Here is an 18,059-nt window from a genome sequence, read left to right on the forward strand (position 1 = left end):
TCTGCATCTAGCTCTGAAAAAATATTTGGGCTTCTAGCAGTGTGTGGGACTTGGTCTATTAGTCCATCTATACTGACCTCCATCAGGTTGCAAATTAAAAATAATTTTTTTCTTCATTTATCTCTGAAAAAATATTTGGGCTTCTAGCAGCGTGTGGGACTTGTTCTATTAGTCCATCTATACTGACCTCCATCAGGTTGCAAATTAAAAATAATTTTTTTCTGCATCTAGCTCTGAAAAAATATTTGGGCTTCTAGCAGTGTGTGGGACTTGGTCTATTAGTCCATCTATACTGACCTCCATCAGGTTGCAAATTAAAAATAATTTTTTTCTGCATCTAGCTCTGAAAAAATATTTGGGCTTCTAGCAGTGTGTGGGACTTGGTCTATTAGTCCATCTATACTGACCTCCATCAGGTTGCAAATTGAATAAAAAAAATTTCTGCATCTAGCACTGAAAAAATATTTGGGCTTCTAGCGGTGTGTGGGACTTGGTCTATTAGTCCATCTATACTGACCTCCATCAGGTTGCAAATTAAAAATAATTTTTTTCTGCATCTAGCTCTGAAAAAATATTTGGGCTTCTAGCAGTGTGTGGGACTTGGTCTATTAGTCCATCTATACTGACCTCCATCAGGTTGCAAATTAAAAATAATTTTTTTCTGCATCTAGCTCTGAAAAAATATTTGGGCTTCTAGCAGTGTGTGGGACTTGGTCTATTAGTCCATCTATACTGACCTCCATCAGGTTGCAAATTAAAAATAATTTTTTTCTTCATTTATCTCTGAAAAAATATTTGGGCTTCTAGCAGCGTGTGGGACTTGTTCTATTAGTCCATCTATACTGACCTCCATCAGGTTGCAAATTAAAAATAATTTTTTTCTGCATCTAGCTCTGAAAAAATATTTGGGCTTCTAGCAGTGTGTGGGACTTGGTCTATTAGTCCATCTATACTGACCTCCATCAGGTTGCAAATTAAAAATAATTTTTTTCTGCATCTAGCTCTGAAAAAATATTTGGGCTTCTAGCAGTGTGTGGGACTTGGTCTATTAGTCCATCTATACTGACCTCCATCAGGTTACAAATTGAATAAAAAAATTTTCTGCATCTAGCACTGAAAAAATATTTGGGCTTCTAGCGGTGTGTGGGACTTGGTCTATTAGTCCATCTATACTGACCTCCATCAGGTTGCAAATTAAAAATAATTTTTTTCTGCATCTAGCTCTGAAAAAATATTTGGGCTTCTAGCAGTGTGTGGGACTTGGTCTATTAGTCCATCTATACTGACCTCCATCAGGTTGCAAATTAAAAATAATTTTTTTCTTCATTTAGCTCTGAAAAAATATTTGGGCTTCTAGCAGTGTGTGGGACTTGTTCTATTAGTCCTTCTATACTGACGTCCAGCAGGTTGCAAATTGAATATAATTTTTTTCTGCATCTAGCTCTGAAAAAATATTTGGGCTTCTAGCGGTGTGTGGGACTTGGTCTATTAGTCCATCTATACTGACCTCCATCAGGTTGCAAATTAAAAATATTTTTTTTCTGCATCTAGCTCTGAAAAAATATTTGGGCTTCTAGCAGTGTGTGGGACTTGGTCTATTAGTCCATCTATACTGACCTCCATCAGGTTGCAAATTAAAAATAATTTTTTTCTGCATCTAGCTCTGAAAAAATATTTGGGCTTCTAGCAGTGTGTGGGACTTGGTCTATTAGTCCATCTATACTGACCTCCATCAGGTTGCAAATTAAAAATAATTTTTTTCTTCATTTAGCTCTGAAAAAATATTTGGGCTTCTAGCAGTGTGTGGGACTTGTTCTATTAGTCCTTCTATACTGACCTCCAGCAGGTTGCAAATTGAATATAATTTTTTTCTGCATCTAGCTCTGAAAAAATATTTGGGCTTCTAGCGGTGTGTGGGACTTGGTCTATTAGTCCATCTATACTGACCTCCATCAGGTTGCAAATTAAAAATAATTTTTTTCTGCATCTAGCTCTGAAAAAATATTTGGGCTTCTAGCAGTGTGTGGGACTTGGTCTATTAGTCCATCTATACTGACCTCCATCAGGTTGCAAATTAAAAATAATTTTTTTCTTCATTTATCTCTGAAAAAATATTATGGCTTCTAGCAGCGTGTGGGACTTGTTCTATTAGTCCATCTATACTGACCTCCATCAGGTTGCAAATTAAAAATAATTTTTTTCTGCATCTAGCCCAGCCAATAGTTTTGGCCTAATACCACAGTTTGGCCACTCAGCTCTGCTCGGTTACCATCCATTGTTTTTTTGTGCAAACAACTCCAGAGTTGTGAATTAGTTAACCACCAAAATGAGTGGAAAAAGGCCTGCTGCTGGTGGAAAGGGGAATAGGCGTGTTGGGAAGGGGAAAAAAGGTTGTGTCCGTGGGGTAGGTGCAGAAGAAAGACCATCTTCCAGCCAAACTAAAATGTCTACTTCTTTTAGCGGACAATGTGATAAGATCCCTTTCTTACGGCCACGCCAATCGCTACAAATTCCAGATGAGGCACAAAAACAGCAGGTGCTTCAACGGATATCAAGTGCTCCTTTAAGTGGGCTCTCCTCCACATCAACTTCAACATCACAAATACTCCAGTCCTCAAAGGTGTCACCCAAATCGCACTTGCTTCCTCACAGCTCCCAAATCTCCAGCTGCCCGTCTGAGTATGAGGTAGAACAGATGGTTGAGTCTGCAGAGCTGTTTACTCATACTATAGCCTGGGAATCAGAGGTCGACTCCAGCGCTTCTGTGAATCCAGACGAGGAAATGATCTGCACTGATGCCCAGAATCTTTATGAGTCGGATCCAGGACCAGACGCAGAAGGTTCTGACCATAATGTAGACCCTCATTCCCAAACTGTAACTCCTGTTGGTGGAGACAATGAGGAAGACGATGATAAGACTCAAATACCTGATTGGAGCGACAACTTTAGTTTTTTGTCAGGGCAGGAACAGGTTGGCTCTGAGGACGACGGGTGTGATAACGCACAGGGTGATGATGATGAGGTCGGAGATCCCACTTACTGTCAACCCACAGTCAGCCAAGAGATGAGGTCAGCAGAGGAGGTGGAGGAAGATTCTAGTGACGACGAGGTCAGGTTGCGCCTTCCTGGACAGAGACATAGTACTGGAAGCACGTCAACAACTGCATCCTCAAACACAACTCTGCCTCTCACCACAAGTCGTGGTGGCTCTTCAGGTCGCATGGGTGCTAAGCCTTGCATAGCCTGGGCATTTTTTCAGATCGATAAAGATGACCCAACTCGTGTTATCTGTAACATTTGTCAGCAAAAGCTAAGTAGAGGCCAAAAAATACATAGTTTGAGTACTTCATGCATGAACCGGCACATGGACATGAAGCATAAGTTGCAGTGGGAAGCTCAGTGTGCTACAATGCGGTCTAGCCGGCCGGGCCAACCACCGTCTGCCATATCTTGTGCATCCGCGGCCTCTTCATCCTCTGTGACTGGGGGGACAGCAGTCACACCTGTTTTGGGGTGCAGACCTGCCACCTCTTTACCCGCAACAGCCAGCGTGATTGGCAGGTCATCATTTTCTTTGGAGGTGGTAACACCAGCTGGTCTTGAGCGCTGTCAGACATCGATAGCACCACCTTTGGATCAAGGCAACCTAACATGTCCGCCTGCATCTTCCTCACAGACCGGCAGTTTGCCGGAGACACCCTTATCAACCCCGTCTAAGCACAATAGCCAGCCCTCGGTCCCTCAGATGTGGACAAGTAAAAGACCATTTCCTCCTAGCCATGAGAAAGCTAAGAGGTTGAATTTCACCATCTGCAAGCTCTTGGCTACAGAAATGCTGCCTTTCCGCCTGGTGGACACAGAGGATTTTCGAGACCTTATGTCCGTCGCAGTGCCCCAGTACCAGATGCCCAGTCGGCACTACTTCTCAAAGAAAGGTGTGCCTGCGCTCCACCAGCATGTCGCACACAACATCACCGCTTCTTTGAGAAACTCTGTGTGTGACAGGGTGCATTTCACCACAGACACTTGGACGAGTAGGCATGGACAGGGGCGTTACATGTCGCTGACTGGGCACTGGGTAACTATGGTGACAGCAGGACAAGGGGCTGCTGTCCAAGTCTTGCCGTCCCCACGAGTTGTGCGTCAATCCTCTTTATGTCATTTTTCCTCCACTGCTTCTGCCTCCTCAACCTCCTCTCGGTCTTCCACCTGCACCCAAAGCCTGTCTGGTCATGCCACAAGCTTTCTAACTGCGCAGAAGGGATCCTGCACACCTCCTTACTATGCTGGCAGTAGGGCTCAACGTCATCAGGCGGTTATTACATTGAAATGTCTGGGAAATGTGAGTTACACAGCTGAGGAGTTGTGGTCAGCTCTGGAGAACCAATTTCATGAATGGTTGTCTCCACTGGACCTGAAACCAGGGAAGGCCGTGTGCGACAATGCTGCAAACCTGGGTGCGGCCCTTCACCGGGGCAATGTCACACACGTGCCTTGTATGGCTCACGTGTTGAACCTGGTTGTCCAGCAATTTTTAGCCCACTATCCCAGACTAGATGGCCTTCTGCAGAGGGCACGGTCGCTGTGTGCTCACTTCCGCCGTTCGCATCCCGCAGCTCAGCGACTTACATCTCTACAGAAGTCGTTGGGCCTGCCACTTCACCGGCTAAAATGCGATGTGCCTACCCGGTGGAATTCAACTCTGCACATGTTGCAGCGACTGTGGCAGCACCGACAAGCCCTGGTGCAATACGTTCTGACGTATAGCCTGGGCCAACGAGATTCAGAGGTGGGGCAAATCACGCTGGAGGAGTGGTCTCAGATCAGGGACCTATGCACCCTTCTGCACAGTTTTGAAATGGCGACGAAGATGTTTAGTGCTGACGATGCCATTATCAGCATGACTATTCCGGTGATTTACATGCTGGAGCACATGTTAAACAGAATTCGGAGTCAGGTGGTGGCACAAGAGGAGGTGGAGGAAGTAGAGGAGGAGGAGTTGTATGCGGAAGGGCTAACATCTGCAAGGTCCAAACGGTCGGCAGCACCAAGGCGGCAGGCATGTGAGGGTGGGGGAGATGGTTTTACCAGGGCGCATGGTAGCAGCCAAACTAGTGAGGAAGGTGCAGGAGCCCAGGAAGAAGTGGAGGACGAACTGATGGAAGACTCATCAGATGAGGGAGACCTTGATCACATTTCTGTTGTGCGAGGTTGGGGGGAGAGGACAGAGGAAGGAAGCATGATTGTTACCTCGCCACCAACACAACAGGGACTTGGTGCTCCTGGATGCGCAACACACATGAGTGCCTTCTTGCTGCACTACCTGCAACATGACCCTCGAATTGTGAGAATTAGAAATAATCCTGACTACTGGGTTGCCACACTGTTAGATCCCCGGTACAAAAGTAAATTTGCAGAAATTATTCCTGCCATAGAAAGGGATGCACGCATGCAGGAGTATCAGCAGAGACTGTTGCAGAATCTTACATGTGCTTTTCCACAAAATACCAGCGGTGCACGTAGTGAATCTCACAGTTCCAACTTGCCAACCGTGGGACCGTCAAGTGTTCAGCACTCAAACCGTAACAGAACCACAGTATCTGGTGGTAACATCAATTTTGCGGAATCATTTCACCACTTTTTTAGCCCATCCTTTGCAAGGCCACAGGAGACAAGAAGTCTGACACATAGTCAACGCCTAGAGACGATGGTACAGGAGTATCTCCAAGTAAACATTGAAGCCACGACTGTGTCACTGGACCCTTGCTCTTTTTGGGCTTCCAATCTGGATAAATGGCCGGAGCTAGCCACTTACGCCTTGGAGATCTTGTCATGCCCCGCAGCCAGCGTTCTGTCTGAACGTGTGTTCAGCGCTGCTGGTGGTGTGCTGACAGATAAGCGCACGCGGCTCTCCACTGATAATGTAGACAGACTCACGTTCATAAAGATGAACAAATCATGGATCCGAAATGACTTTTCTACCCCTGTGTCATCCTGGGGAGAGTAAAAGCTTGATGATTGTTTAAAATCACCCTACCAACCGTTTTAAGCTTTCAAATTACTAATCATGTTTATCTGTATCTTGACTGGAAAATAATTTGGGCTTTGTAGCAGTGTGCAGCACTGATCCTATTAGGCCATCTATAATTATCTCCACCAGATTTAAAATTAAAAATAATTTTTAGCTGCATCTAGCCTGGAAAATAATTTTGGGGCTCCGAGATGCGCAAGACACATAAGTGCCTTCTTGCTGCACTACCTGCAGCATGACCCTCATATTGTCAGAATTCGAAGTAATCATGACTACTGGGTTGCCACACTCTTAGATCCCCCAAACTTTTCGATCAACCTTTTCATTTTAATAAAGACCAAAAAAATGGTCATTTTTGAAATTATAAGCATTAGCAGGTTGTTAGAAACTGAAATCAAACAGTTTTCAACTCAAAACTTTATTCTAGGTGATGTTACATTTTCACATAGGACCCCTTGTTCGAAAGGAGCTTCTGAACTCTCTCGTCCATTGAATTTGTCAGGTTTTGGATGGTTTCTGCTTCAATTGTTTTGCATGAGGACAGAATACCCTCCCAGAGCTGTTGCTTAGATGTGAACTGCCTCCCGCCATCATAGACACTCCTTTTAATGATGCTCCAAAGGTTCTGAATGGGGTAGAGGTCAGGGGAGCATGGGGGTCACACCATAAGTTTGTCCCCTTTTATGCCCATATCAGCCAGAGATGCAGATGTTTTATGTGCAGCATGAGATGGTGCATTATCATGCAGAAAAATGATCTTGCTGTGAAATACACGGTTCTTCTTCTTGAACCATGGCAGGAAGTGCTGTTTGAGAAAATCCACATACATTATGGAGTTCATCTTTAGCGCCTTCAGGGATCCTAAAGGGGCCGACAATCTCTCTCCCCATGATTCCAGCCCAAAACATTACTCCACCTCCTCCTTGTTGGCGCTGTAGCCGTGTTTGCGTGGGGTGTCCATCAACCAGCCATCCTCCACTCCATCCATCTGGACCATCGAGCGCTGCACGGCACTCATCCGTGAACAAAACAGTTTTGAAATCAGTCTTCATGTAATGTTTGGCCCACTGGAGCCGTTTCTGCTTGTGTGAAGTGGATAGAGGAGGTCGACAGGATGGCGTATGCACAGCTGCAAACATCTGAAGGACCCTGCATCTTGTTGTTCGGGGGACGTTGGAGGCACAAGCAGCTTCAAAAACTTGTCTGCTGCTATGACAAGGCTTTTTTGCCGCTGCTCTTTCAACCTGACGTAATTGCCTGTAGGAAAGAGTCCTCAATTTGCCCTTATCAGCACGCACACGTGTGTACTGTGAATCAGCTACATACTTCTTGAGTGCCAAGACACTTCATCCTGATCATCGCACAATGTTGATTGTAGTCATGCCTTGACCTAAACACTCCACAATTTGTTGCTTCTCAGCAGCCGACACATCTTTTTTCTTTCCCATTTTGGCAGAAAATGTAGGCTGCTGAATAATGTGAGAGAGCCTTCTTAAGTAGTCTTGCCTTTCATTGGACACACCTGACAAACTAATTAGCACTGGTGTCTGCAATTGCTTACAGTGATATAAAGAGCCCTGACACACATCACCATCAATGAGTTTAACTGACAAACAAACAAATTCTTCCCTTATCACTCCTAAACACTTTTTGCATAATAATTTGGAACACAGTGTACATGTGCTTTTCCACAAAACACCAGTGGTTCACGTAGTGAATCTTACAGTTCTAACTTGCCAACCGTGGTCTGTATGGAGTTGTTCAATAAAGGGCCCAAAATTAAGATAACATAGATGGGAGAGGTCTCTATGAATAGGAATTCCTAAGTATTTGATACCCTGTGAGGGCCAGGCAAAGGGAAAGTTGGACTGGATGGAATCCTATATGGATTTGGGGAGGGAGACATCGAGGGCCTCAGACTTCGCTGCATTGATTTTAAAATTTGACCATGTAACAAAGTGATCTATTTCAGCCATAACAGCATGGATGGATATATGTGATTGAGTGATATATACTAGGACATCATCAGCAAATAGAGAGCACTTGTACTCGGTGCCTCCCACCTCAATCCACCTAATATTGGGGTTATGGCGAATTGATGAGAGCAGGTGCTCCGTCACTAGGATGTATAAGAGAGGGGACAGAGAACATCCCTGCCTTGTCCCATTGGTGATTGTGAAAGGTGATGAAAATGTTCTGACGCGCCCCCTGGGCCTTGGGACACCCGGAGCCGGACCCTTTTTGGTGGATGCTGGTGGTTGTAGTCTTCGTGGCGGCGATCCGGTTCCGTGGCTCAGGGCGGTCAAACCAGTGGCTTAACTATTTATGTGGTTTTGATGTTTAAATGTCCTACTACGCCACCCGTGGATTGCGGTCAGAGTGAACCGCCGCTACAGGGCAGACCGCTAAGGCTGGTGTTGTGGGTGCAGCAGAGCGTAGCATAACTCCCCACGGGAGGAGTATAGCCTCAGGGCAGTGTATGCGGAGGATGGGGGTGATGGTGCAGGGCAGCAGCAGTAACGACACGGAGTCAGTGATGCAGTTCAGGGCCTTTACTCACAGTTCTTATTATCCAGACCACGTCTGCAGGTAACGGCTGCCCACGTCGTACTGTGCTCACCAGGTGAGGGGCTCAGACAACTCCCAGATAACTTTGGAGCGCTTCACAGGACCCCCTTTGTGTGTCCTTTGTCTGGCCTTTCTTACCAACACTTCTGTCCGGCTGCCTCGGGCCTCCTCTTGGTAAACTTGGCGCCAGTTTCCCTGACCCTATGTGGTGCCTTCCTAGCGGGTGGAGCAAGGGGCTGCGCCACATAAAATGTCAGAGCCTCCGGTTTCTAGCTGAGGGTCGTTTTCTGCCTCCACTAGTTCGGGGACCGGTCTCCCCCTTTGGCCTGACCCCTCCACGCAGGTGGATTCGGGCGTGCGGTGGCGACTCGCCCATCCGCACCCCTGGGATCCCTTCATTCCTCGTTCCTGGAGCCTTCTCCGCTCCTCTTCCTTCCTTCTCCCTCTTGCAGGCCTGGGCCTCTGTTACTAGGCCCGCCTCCGGAGCAGAGCTCATGTAGAGCCCCTGCTCCCTGCCACTTCTGCTCAGACTTCTCTGCACTGAACTAAGATGGTGCCCACCTTTTATACTCCCTTCTCAATGCACCCAGGAACTGCTTCCTCCCTGCTCCTGCACTGCAGGGTTCCCCTTCCTCAGTGTTCCCTCCCCCCACTCCAGCCAGGGACAGGGACTGTCGTGCCCATCTCAGGGGCATATTGGTCGCCCTGCCCCACGGCAATGTGGTGTAATGCATGCAGGTGTCGGGTCCTGATCCACACTCCATCCTTATCTGAGAGTGAGATATCACACCTCTGGGTGAGGTGCAATACGTCTGTAGCAACCGAGCCCTCGGTGCTACAGTTCCATTTATCTTCAGCCTAGGTGACGTATTGTGATACAGGGCCGTGATTTTGGCTATAAAATGGTCCCCTAGACCCCTACCCCAAGCTTTTTAAGAGAATCATATATGGCGTGCCAGGAGACTCTATGGAATGCTTTCTCAGCATCCAACGAGAGTATCTACTTACAAATTTTTAACTGCATCTAGCCCAGGAAATACTTTGTGCCTAGTAGCAGTGTCTGCTAGTCAGCGGATTATCCCGGCTGTTAAGCAAGCTACACCACCTGTAGTTTGGACACTTAATTTTTTCAAAGGAAATGCTTCGGGACCACGGGATACTTAGTGAAGAGCATCAGGAGGCACCCCAAGGCATAGGGGCTGGGACTGGCACTAGGATGCCTTGCGGTGGACAGCCGAGCTCGATCCTTATAAAAGCTTTTTATCTGCAGCAGCTTTAGTGGACGCTACTGGAGCTGGAATTACGCGGCTGCTGGCATGAGACTTGCCCTCCAATAGATCCTTGTAAATGGATTTAAAGTGTATTCATTCAAATTAGAGGGACAATTTAAATTAAAAAGCTTAGAGCTGCCTCCACCACAGGGGGGCTCTCTCGACCCACCAGCGGACAGGCACCAGTATTGGGAGAGGGGGGCTGGCCGTCAGGGTTCACCGCGGCTCTGGCACAAACCCGGCGACACGGAGGTGGCACGGGCAGGAGCGGACTGGCCGTCTCGGCTTCTCACTTTTTGGATTTTAGAAGGGCATGACATGCCTATATCTGTGTCTCCCCCTCCTTTTACTCCTCCACCTCTTTTCTTTTCGCATGACTATATGTACTTGTCACTTTTCCATGTGTTAGTTGTGTCTTCTGAGCAGTTTGTCAGCTTTTGGACACCTTTGAAGGTGTTTTCTATGTGTTTCTATGTGTTTTTGTTTGCCTGCCATTGGTTTTAACGGTGTTCGAAGGTGTTCGACGAACAGTTCGACGAACAGTTCGACGAACACACGGGTGTTCGACGAACCGAACCGAACTCGAGCACTACGGGGGTGGCTCAACACTAATAAACAGCCACATAAACTGTAATGGATATGTGTTCTATCCTTGAAAATCACAGAGAGAGCACGTACGTGAAACACAGATGTCTGAATGAGGCCTTACATAGAATTTTTACTGTGGATTTTACTCCTTGTATTGCAAAGTGTAAAAATCTTCAAAATGTTGTAAAACAATGAACACGTTTCAGATTTCAGAATCTGTACCATGCTCTGGATTTCACTTTTTTTTTTTACATAGGTTGAAAAAAGATCAAGGTCCATCAAGTTCAAACTTTCTCCGCCAATTATAAATTCTTTGTCACTAAATTAGCTATAACCCACAATGCCATTTGTGCTGAGGAAAGCGTAAGAATGGAGTGTTGAACACCCTACTGACGTATTCTAAACTGTTGCAGATTTTTTGGTATGGAATCTTCACTTTCGCTATGTATGAACTCAATCTTACATAAGGATTTATTATTTCTATGGACACCATCTCCACTCTATTTGTACAAGGATTGTACTTGCAATTGTGACCGTGACTGATTGAGTTTCTTAGTTTCTAAGATATGATCTATTTAATTAAGAGAAACTTTTTACTATGGAGTAGTTTGACACTACTGTGGTACGGAGCATGAATATATGAGTATATCTGACCTAATTATGCCTGGATATGTGCTGATATTCTATATTGTTTTCCTAAAAAGGGTTTAGAAGCAAATATATGAAACTCCATGTACCCAAGGTGGTGTAATAAAAAAAAACTGTGCTCACATCCCAGACAGTTACTGCCCCACCAATCTGTATTCCCCACTGGATTGCTGGCATCAATATCAAGTGGGAGACATATTGTGATAGTTGCAGCCAATCAGTAGCCACTGATTACCTGCGGACCTCTCATTAAGTGCTGCCCCACTATTCTTCCCATTAGTAATTATATACAATAATGTTGTATCTAATTTCATTGATAATTGCACCAAGCTGTGTAATATAATGCAGTCTATGGAAAATTTTAATAAATTACAGTATGGTTTCATTTAACCTAAACCCCTTACCGTCATATGACGTACTGGTAGGTCACATGCCGGCTCCCTGATTTTGATACGGGAGCAAGTTAAACCCACATCTTTTCTGGCAGATGATGGTTGAATTATTCAGCCATCAACTGCCTCTAGCAGCCGCAGGTGGAGCTGAATTCTGCCCGTGGCTGGTAATGTTAAATGCTGCTGCCATTGTGCTGAAGACCAGACCAGTTCTGACAAGGACTGGGATTGTTCTGCACATGCTTGTATAAGGTTATGAGTAGTGTTGAGCGATTATGAATCGTTAACCTTTTTGATCAGCACACTCCGGTGCTCACCGAGTATTTGCGGCATGCTCGGCATCGATGAAAGTGTCGCGGCAGCTGCATGTGTCACATCTGTTATACACTTGTGACACATGCAGGGATTGCCTATTAGGCAGGCAATCCCTGCATGTGTCACAGCTGAGTAACAGCCATGACATTTGCAGCAGCGGTGACAATAACATAAATGCCGAGAACGTCCATATACTCGGCGAGCACGCTCGGGTTAAAAATTCATACTTGCTCAACACTAGTTACAATTACATTCCCAAAACTGTCCTGGGTCTCATTAGAGCTGGGAGTTCTGGCCTAGCATGAAGAAGCCATGGATTTGACATTAAAAAGATGAACCGAGAACCGAGTGGGGAATGGTGTAGAGCAAAGGGACTGGAGAAGTGTGCAGTAAGGTGAGTATAAATAATTTTTCTATTTTTTATCTTTTGATGGCCCTATACAGTTTAGCAAAATTGTAGCCAGTCGGCTGCCATATTGCTGAAACCGCATGAAAGCGAATTACAAAAAGTTTGCATTTTAGGGAATGCAATTTTTTATAAAATTTGAGTAGAATTCAGTTCCATGTAAACAAATTCTTTCATATTTAGTGGATAAGGAAAGATAAAAATCCAGGAGGCGCTCTCGTAGATGAAAAGCGGAGATTGCCATTGAGAGATTCAAATGGAACCGCCTGGTCAATACTCGTCCCACAACTCTCAGTCTCAATTAAAAGGGGTGTTTTTATTTAAAAAAAATAATATAATCACAAGTATTGCTGGAAACTGATCGCACAACGCGTTTCTGCTCACCTTTGTCAGGTGCATCTAGTAGATATAAGGGGTGGATATACCATAGTTGCAACCTTTCAAACCGTACAAGGGCCCAAGAGGTAGGGGGACCTAATCCCACCTCCAAAACACGAGGAATTTGTGCATTATGATGAGATATTGGACTGCAAATGGTCCATATATTGACTTTTATTCAGGAGCCTTTTTCTGTCTGTTTCCGCTCCTGGTGAAAATAAATAAAATGCATCTGAGAACTAAAAATCTGCATGCATCATGCATTTTAGGGTGAAGCAAAATTAGAGCTGTCAGAGAAATATCTGGGTGTACTTGTAGATCATAGATTAAATAACAGCATGAAATGTCAATCAGCTGCATCTAGAGCCAGCTGGATATTGTTGTACATTAGAAAAGGCATGGACTGATGGGTCAGGGACAAAATATTACCACTTTACAGTGCTAATTATTGGTGCCTCATGTAATATGAATTATTTGTAATTAACCAATTTACAAAAAGGATGTCATGAATTTGGAAAAAAGACTTGGGGTATCTTAATTATTTTGAAAGATAAAATGATTGCATTTATTTAAACTCAAGAAGAGACGTAAGCGTGGGACGACTGTGTAATTATACAGGAATGTAACATTCAATGAGAAGGAATATACATTTCTTTTCACTTTGAAGTTATTCCTTTACTTTAAGGCAGAACAGTGTTCAAGCACTTTGACAATGTTATTTTGTACTTAAAAAACATAATAGCTTTGATGAAAAAGATAAAATGCCTAACTATTTATCGCGTCTAAATTCTTGTTTTATAAACTGACCATTTGATTTGTAACTTTTATATTGCATGACTGTATGTGTACATGCTTGTATGCACTGTGTGTGTATATACTATATGACATAGTAGTGTGTGTATGTACATAACAGTTCAAGAACTGGCAATTTTTCAATTTTGTCTTTTCTTTTTCTCCTTTATTTTTGAATGACACCATTGAGTTTTTTCATATAATGTACTGAAAAACAGGAAAAAAAATTCAAATAAGGTGAAATGGTGAAAAAAAAGAATTCTTCCATTGTTTTTTTGGTTTTCATTTTTATGGAATGTATTGTAAAGTAAAAAGTAGCTGGAGCATGACTCTTCAGGTCATTATGCTTATGGTAATACCAAACTTTTATACAACATATTCTAGTGGTTATAAAAACATTCTTTGTAAAAATATATATTATTATTATTATTTTTGTGTAGTCATTTTCTGAGATATGGTGACTGAAAAATAATAATTCTAATGTTTAATTTTTTTTTTTTTTTTACAGGGTTTATAGTTCAGGTTTTTTTAATTTTATATTTTGGTTGGTAGGACTTTTACAGATGTGGCAATACCAAATATTTATTTTTATTTATTTTTCATTCTTTACATTTAAATTGAGAAAATGGGGGGTGATTTAGGCCATAACATGATGACTTTTAGCCTGGACAACTATAGCACAACTGAAGTTCAATCGTGTTGCTTCGATATAGCAGTGATATGGAAGTAAATGGTGTTGCTGTCTGAAACCTACACTACTGCAACTGCGACAAGAAAGAAACAAAAATTAGACCCGGTTGGATTCTTTGCGACTTGCTTGTCACGGTTGCAGCAGTGAAGGTGTCACAATGCGAGCCCATTCTCTTCTAAAGCGCAGCAATATAGCAGTGGCACCAAGGGAACTTTGATGGCTCTACGGCTGTCATGGTCAAAGACTCTGTGTAACCATATCCTTAGGGCAGGTGCTAAGGATAGGCTGCATCTTCTCCATTGTTTCACTCAGTGGAAATTGGATTGTACTTAGATGTCTTGCATGGCCGAGTGGGATCTGATTATTGGATAAAACTTGAGCATGCAGTAATTTTTCCATCCGACAGTCTAGAATATGACCATGGCCCCATAGATTGGTCCGAGTACAATCCAATGTTTTGTTGGATCACACTTGGATTAAAAATATGCTCATCAGCACCTGCCCTTAAAGAGAATCTGTCAATAGGATCAACTCTCTTAAAGGGGTTTTCCCACGAACAAAAGTTCATTTTAGAAATTGGCTGTGTCTGACCGTGCAGGAACATACCACATCTCCTGGGCAGGGGAGGAAGCAAAAGACCATACACATATTACAGCAGGGGATCACAGGGGATTCATTTTGTGAGGTAAAATATTGTTTAAAAACAGGAAGTCGAATATTTTACCTCACAAAATGAATCCTCTATGATCTCCTGCTGTAATGTCTGTATTGTATTTTGTTTCCTCCCCTGCCCAGGAGATGTGGCATGTTCCTGCACAGTCAGACACACACAATTTTTAAAATGAACTTTTGTTCACGGGAAAACCCCTTTAAGTCGTTTATGTGGACATGCAGGTCATAGAAAGTATACCTTGATATCTACAACTGATAGATTCCCTTTATCTTACTCTTGAGCCTATTTCATTCACCCTTACCCAACTTCTCAATTACAGTACATCTACTTCACAATTTGGTTAGGAGATACTATCATACTGTACATGTGAGTATGTATGTACTAATAACATAGTTGTATGTGCATGTACTGCATGATGTAGCTGTATGTGTAAGTTCTATATCACTTGGCTATATGTGTATCTGCTATATAACATGGCTGTTTATATATATTTATATATATATGTACTTTATTATATTGCTATATGTTTACATGTATTTACTATATGATATGCCTATGTGAGTGTATATATACTATATAACATGGCTTTTGTTTGTTTCGTTTTTTAGGTACTATAATTGTGGACAATATGCAAATCAAAGGGACAGCTGGAGGCCTTTCTCCTACCATAGAACTTACCTTAATAGAAAATCCGGATTACTGGGTGATATTAGATCCTGTTAAACAGATCCTGTATCTCAACAGCACTGGGAGAGTCTTGGACAGAGATGTAAGTTTATCGAACAACCTTTAGATAACCTCACTGAACCTGATGGGGTGTGAGAGAACTATAGATGTAGCACATGCATTTTCTCTAGAACTAAACCAATACTACTGATTTATATATATATTGGTTTTAAAAAATCATTATGGTGCAACATGCCATAAGTCTACTGTATGTGAATTTATTCCATACTTAAAGGGGTTGTGCAATAAGCAAAAGAATATTTTAATCAACAGATCTTGGAATAATAATAATTTTTTTAATTAGATGGGTTTAAAAAACGTTCCTGTGCTGAGGTAATCTTATAAATGTGCCCCTGCTGTGTACTGTGTAATGTCTGTGTCTCACCATGAGGGAACATGGTCTGATCATACCACAACTCCTGGGCAGGGGAGGAAGCAAAAGAGTATACAGACATTACAGCATGGGATCACAGCTGATTCTTTTTGTGAGAGAAAGCATTTCCCTGTCTGTTTTCAAACAATATTTTACCTAAAACAAAATTCTATCTGATCCCCTGCTGTAATTTGTGTATAGTCTTTTGCTTCTTCCCCTGCCCAGTAGCTGTGGTATATCTGACCTTTCCTTCCATGGTCAGACACAGCCCTTACACTGGGGCACTGTTACATCCCTGGCGGCGTGCTTGCATAGTGCACCACCTCCCACTATGCAAGACCGCAATCGTACCTGTCAGTCCAGTCTGCAATCCCTGCTCCAGTTCATGCTATGTGCATTTCTCTTGACTAACTGCTTAGGGCGGCGGCCGGGTTACTTCCTGATTCTTATAGCTGCTGTGGGCACACCCCTAATGCGTCTCCAGCCTATTGCTGTGAGTCACTGGATATTTAAACCCCCTCCACCCAGTAGGAGGTGCCTGAGCAACACCTTCACTCGGTTTGTCTTTGCAACTGTATTGCCAGGTCCTGTCCTGTTATCTCTGACTTCTAGTCTGTTTCCGCCACTCAGGGGGCTGCATTCCCAGACCTGTTATCTCTGACTTCTAGTCTGTTTCCACTACTCTGGGGCCTGTATTCCCAGGCCTGTTACCTGTGACTTCTAGTCTGTTTCCGCCACTCTGGGAGCTGTTTTCCCAGGCTCGTTCTGGTATCTCTTGCAGTAGCAGTTCCTGTCTGAACTGTATCCTAGCCTGTTACCGGTTTGTCTCTATGTCCATACCTTCCCTTTTCCTGCAGTATCTGAACCTGCACCTAACTCCAACTCATTGTCTCTGTACTTCTGTTTGTGAGTTTTGTGTCCACTCGCTACTTCATAGGAAGTACCTTGTGTGTATCTGGTTCTGCTTGTCCCTTTTCCCTTCCTCCGTATCTTCCTGTATTTTCCAGTCTGTTCCATGTGAACAGAGCCCTGTCCTCTCTGCCTTGTCCACCGCACCTGCGGTTTCGCTCCGCTCTGTCTTGTCCACCACCCCGGCGGTTTCTCTCTGCTCTGACTTGCCCACCGCTCCGGTGGTTTCCATCTGCTCTGACTTGCCCACCTCTCCGGCGGTTTCTCTCTGCTCTGACTTGCCCACTGCTCCGGTGGTTTCTCTCTGCTCTGACTTGCCCACCGCTCCGGCAGCTTCTCTCTGCTCTGACTTGCCCACCGCTCTGGCGGTTTCTCTCTGTTCAGACTTGCCCACCGCTCCGGCGCTTTCTCTCTGCTCTGACTTGCCCATCACTCCGGGAGCTTCTCTCTGCTCTGACTTGCCCACCACTCTGGCGGTTTCTCTCTGTACAGACTTGCCCACCGCTCCGGCGCTTTCTCTCTGCTCTGACTTGCCCATCACTCCGGCGGCTTCTCTCTGCTCTGACTTGCTCACCACACCGGCGGTTTCTCTCTGCTCTGACTTGCCCACCGCTCCGGCGGCTTCTCTCTGCTCTGCCTTGCCCACCACTCTGGCGGTTTCTCTCTGCTCTGACTTGCCCACCGCTCCGGCGGTTTCCCTCTGCTCTGACTGGCACACCACTCTGGCGGTTTCCCTCTGCTCTATCTTGCCCACCGCTCTGTCAGTTTCTCTCTGCTCTGACTTGCCCACCGCTCCGGCAGTTTCTGTCTGCTCTGACTTGCCCACTGCTCCAGCGGCTTCTCTCTGCTCTGACTTACCCACCGCTCTGGCTGCTTCTCTCTGCTCTGACTTGCCCACCGTTCTGGGGGCATCTCTCTGCTCTGACTTGCCCACCGCTCCGGCGGTTTCTCTCTGCTCTGACTTGCCCACCGCTCCGGCGGCTTCTCTCTGCTCTGCCTTGCCCACCGCTCCGGCAGCTTCTCTCTGCTCTGCTTTGCTTACCGCTCCGGCGGTTTCTCTCTGCTCTGCCTTGCCCACCGCTCTGGCGGCTTCTCTCTGCCCTGCCTTGCCCACCACTTCGGCGGCTTCTCTCTGCTCTGCCTTACCCACCGCTCCGGCGGTTCCACTCTGCTCTGCCTTGTCCACCACTCCGGCAGGTTCTGCTCTGCTCTGCCTTGCCCACCGCGCCTGTGGTTTTCGCTCCGCTCTGCTTGCTCACCGCAGCAGCAGTTCCTCTCTGCTCTGCCTTGTCCTCCAC

The 18,059-nt window shown here is 44.8% G+C and overlaps 1 protein-coding gene across 1 annotated transcript in view; it reads left to right on the forward strand.

The window, feature by feature from the left end:
- PCDH15 (protocadherin related 15) overlaps positions 1-18,059 on the forward strand; it is a 2,836,044-nt gene that overhangs the window by 651,507 nt on the left and 2,166,478 nt on the right. The window contains exon 4 of the mRNA XM_073685487.1: positions 15,362-15,522. Coding sequence (XP_073541588.1) covers positions 15,362-15,522 — 161 coding nt within the window. The remainder of the gene's footprint in view (positions 1-15,361; positions 15,523-18,059) is intronic.

The sequence above is a fragment of the Phyllobates terribilis genome, unplaced genomic scaffold, assembly GCF_046119375.1.
Source record: "Phyllobates terribilis strain yellow unplaced genomic scaffold, ASM4611937v1 Scaffold_5__5_contigs__length_657084704, whole genome shotgun sequence".
In the NCBI taxonomy this organism is placed as follows: domain Eukaryota; kingdom Metazoa; phylum Chordata; class Amphibia; order Anura; family Dendrobatidae; genus Phyllobates; species Phyllobates terribilis.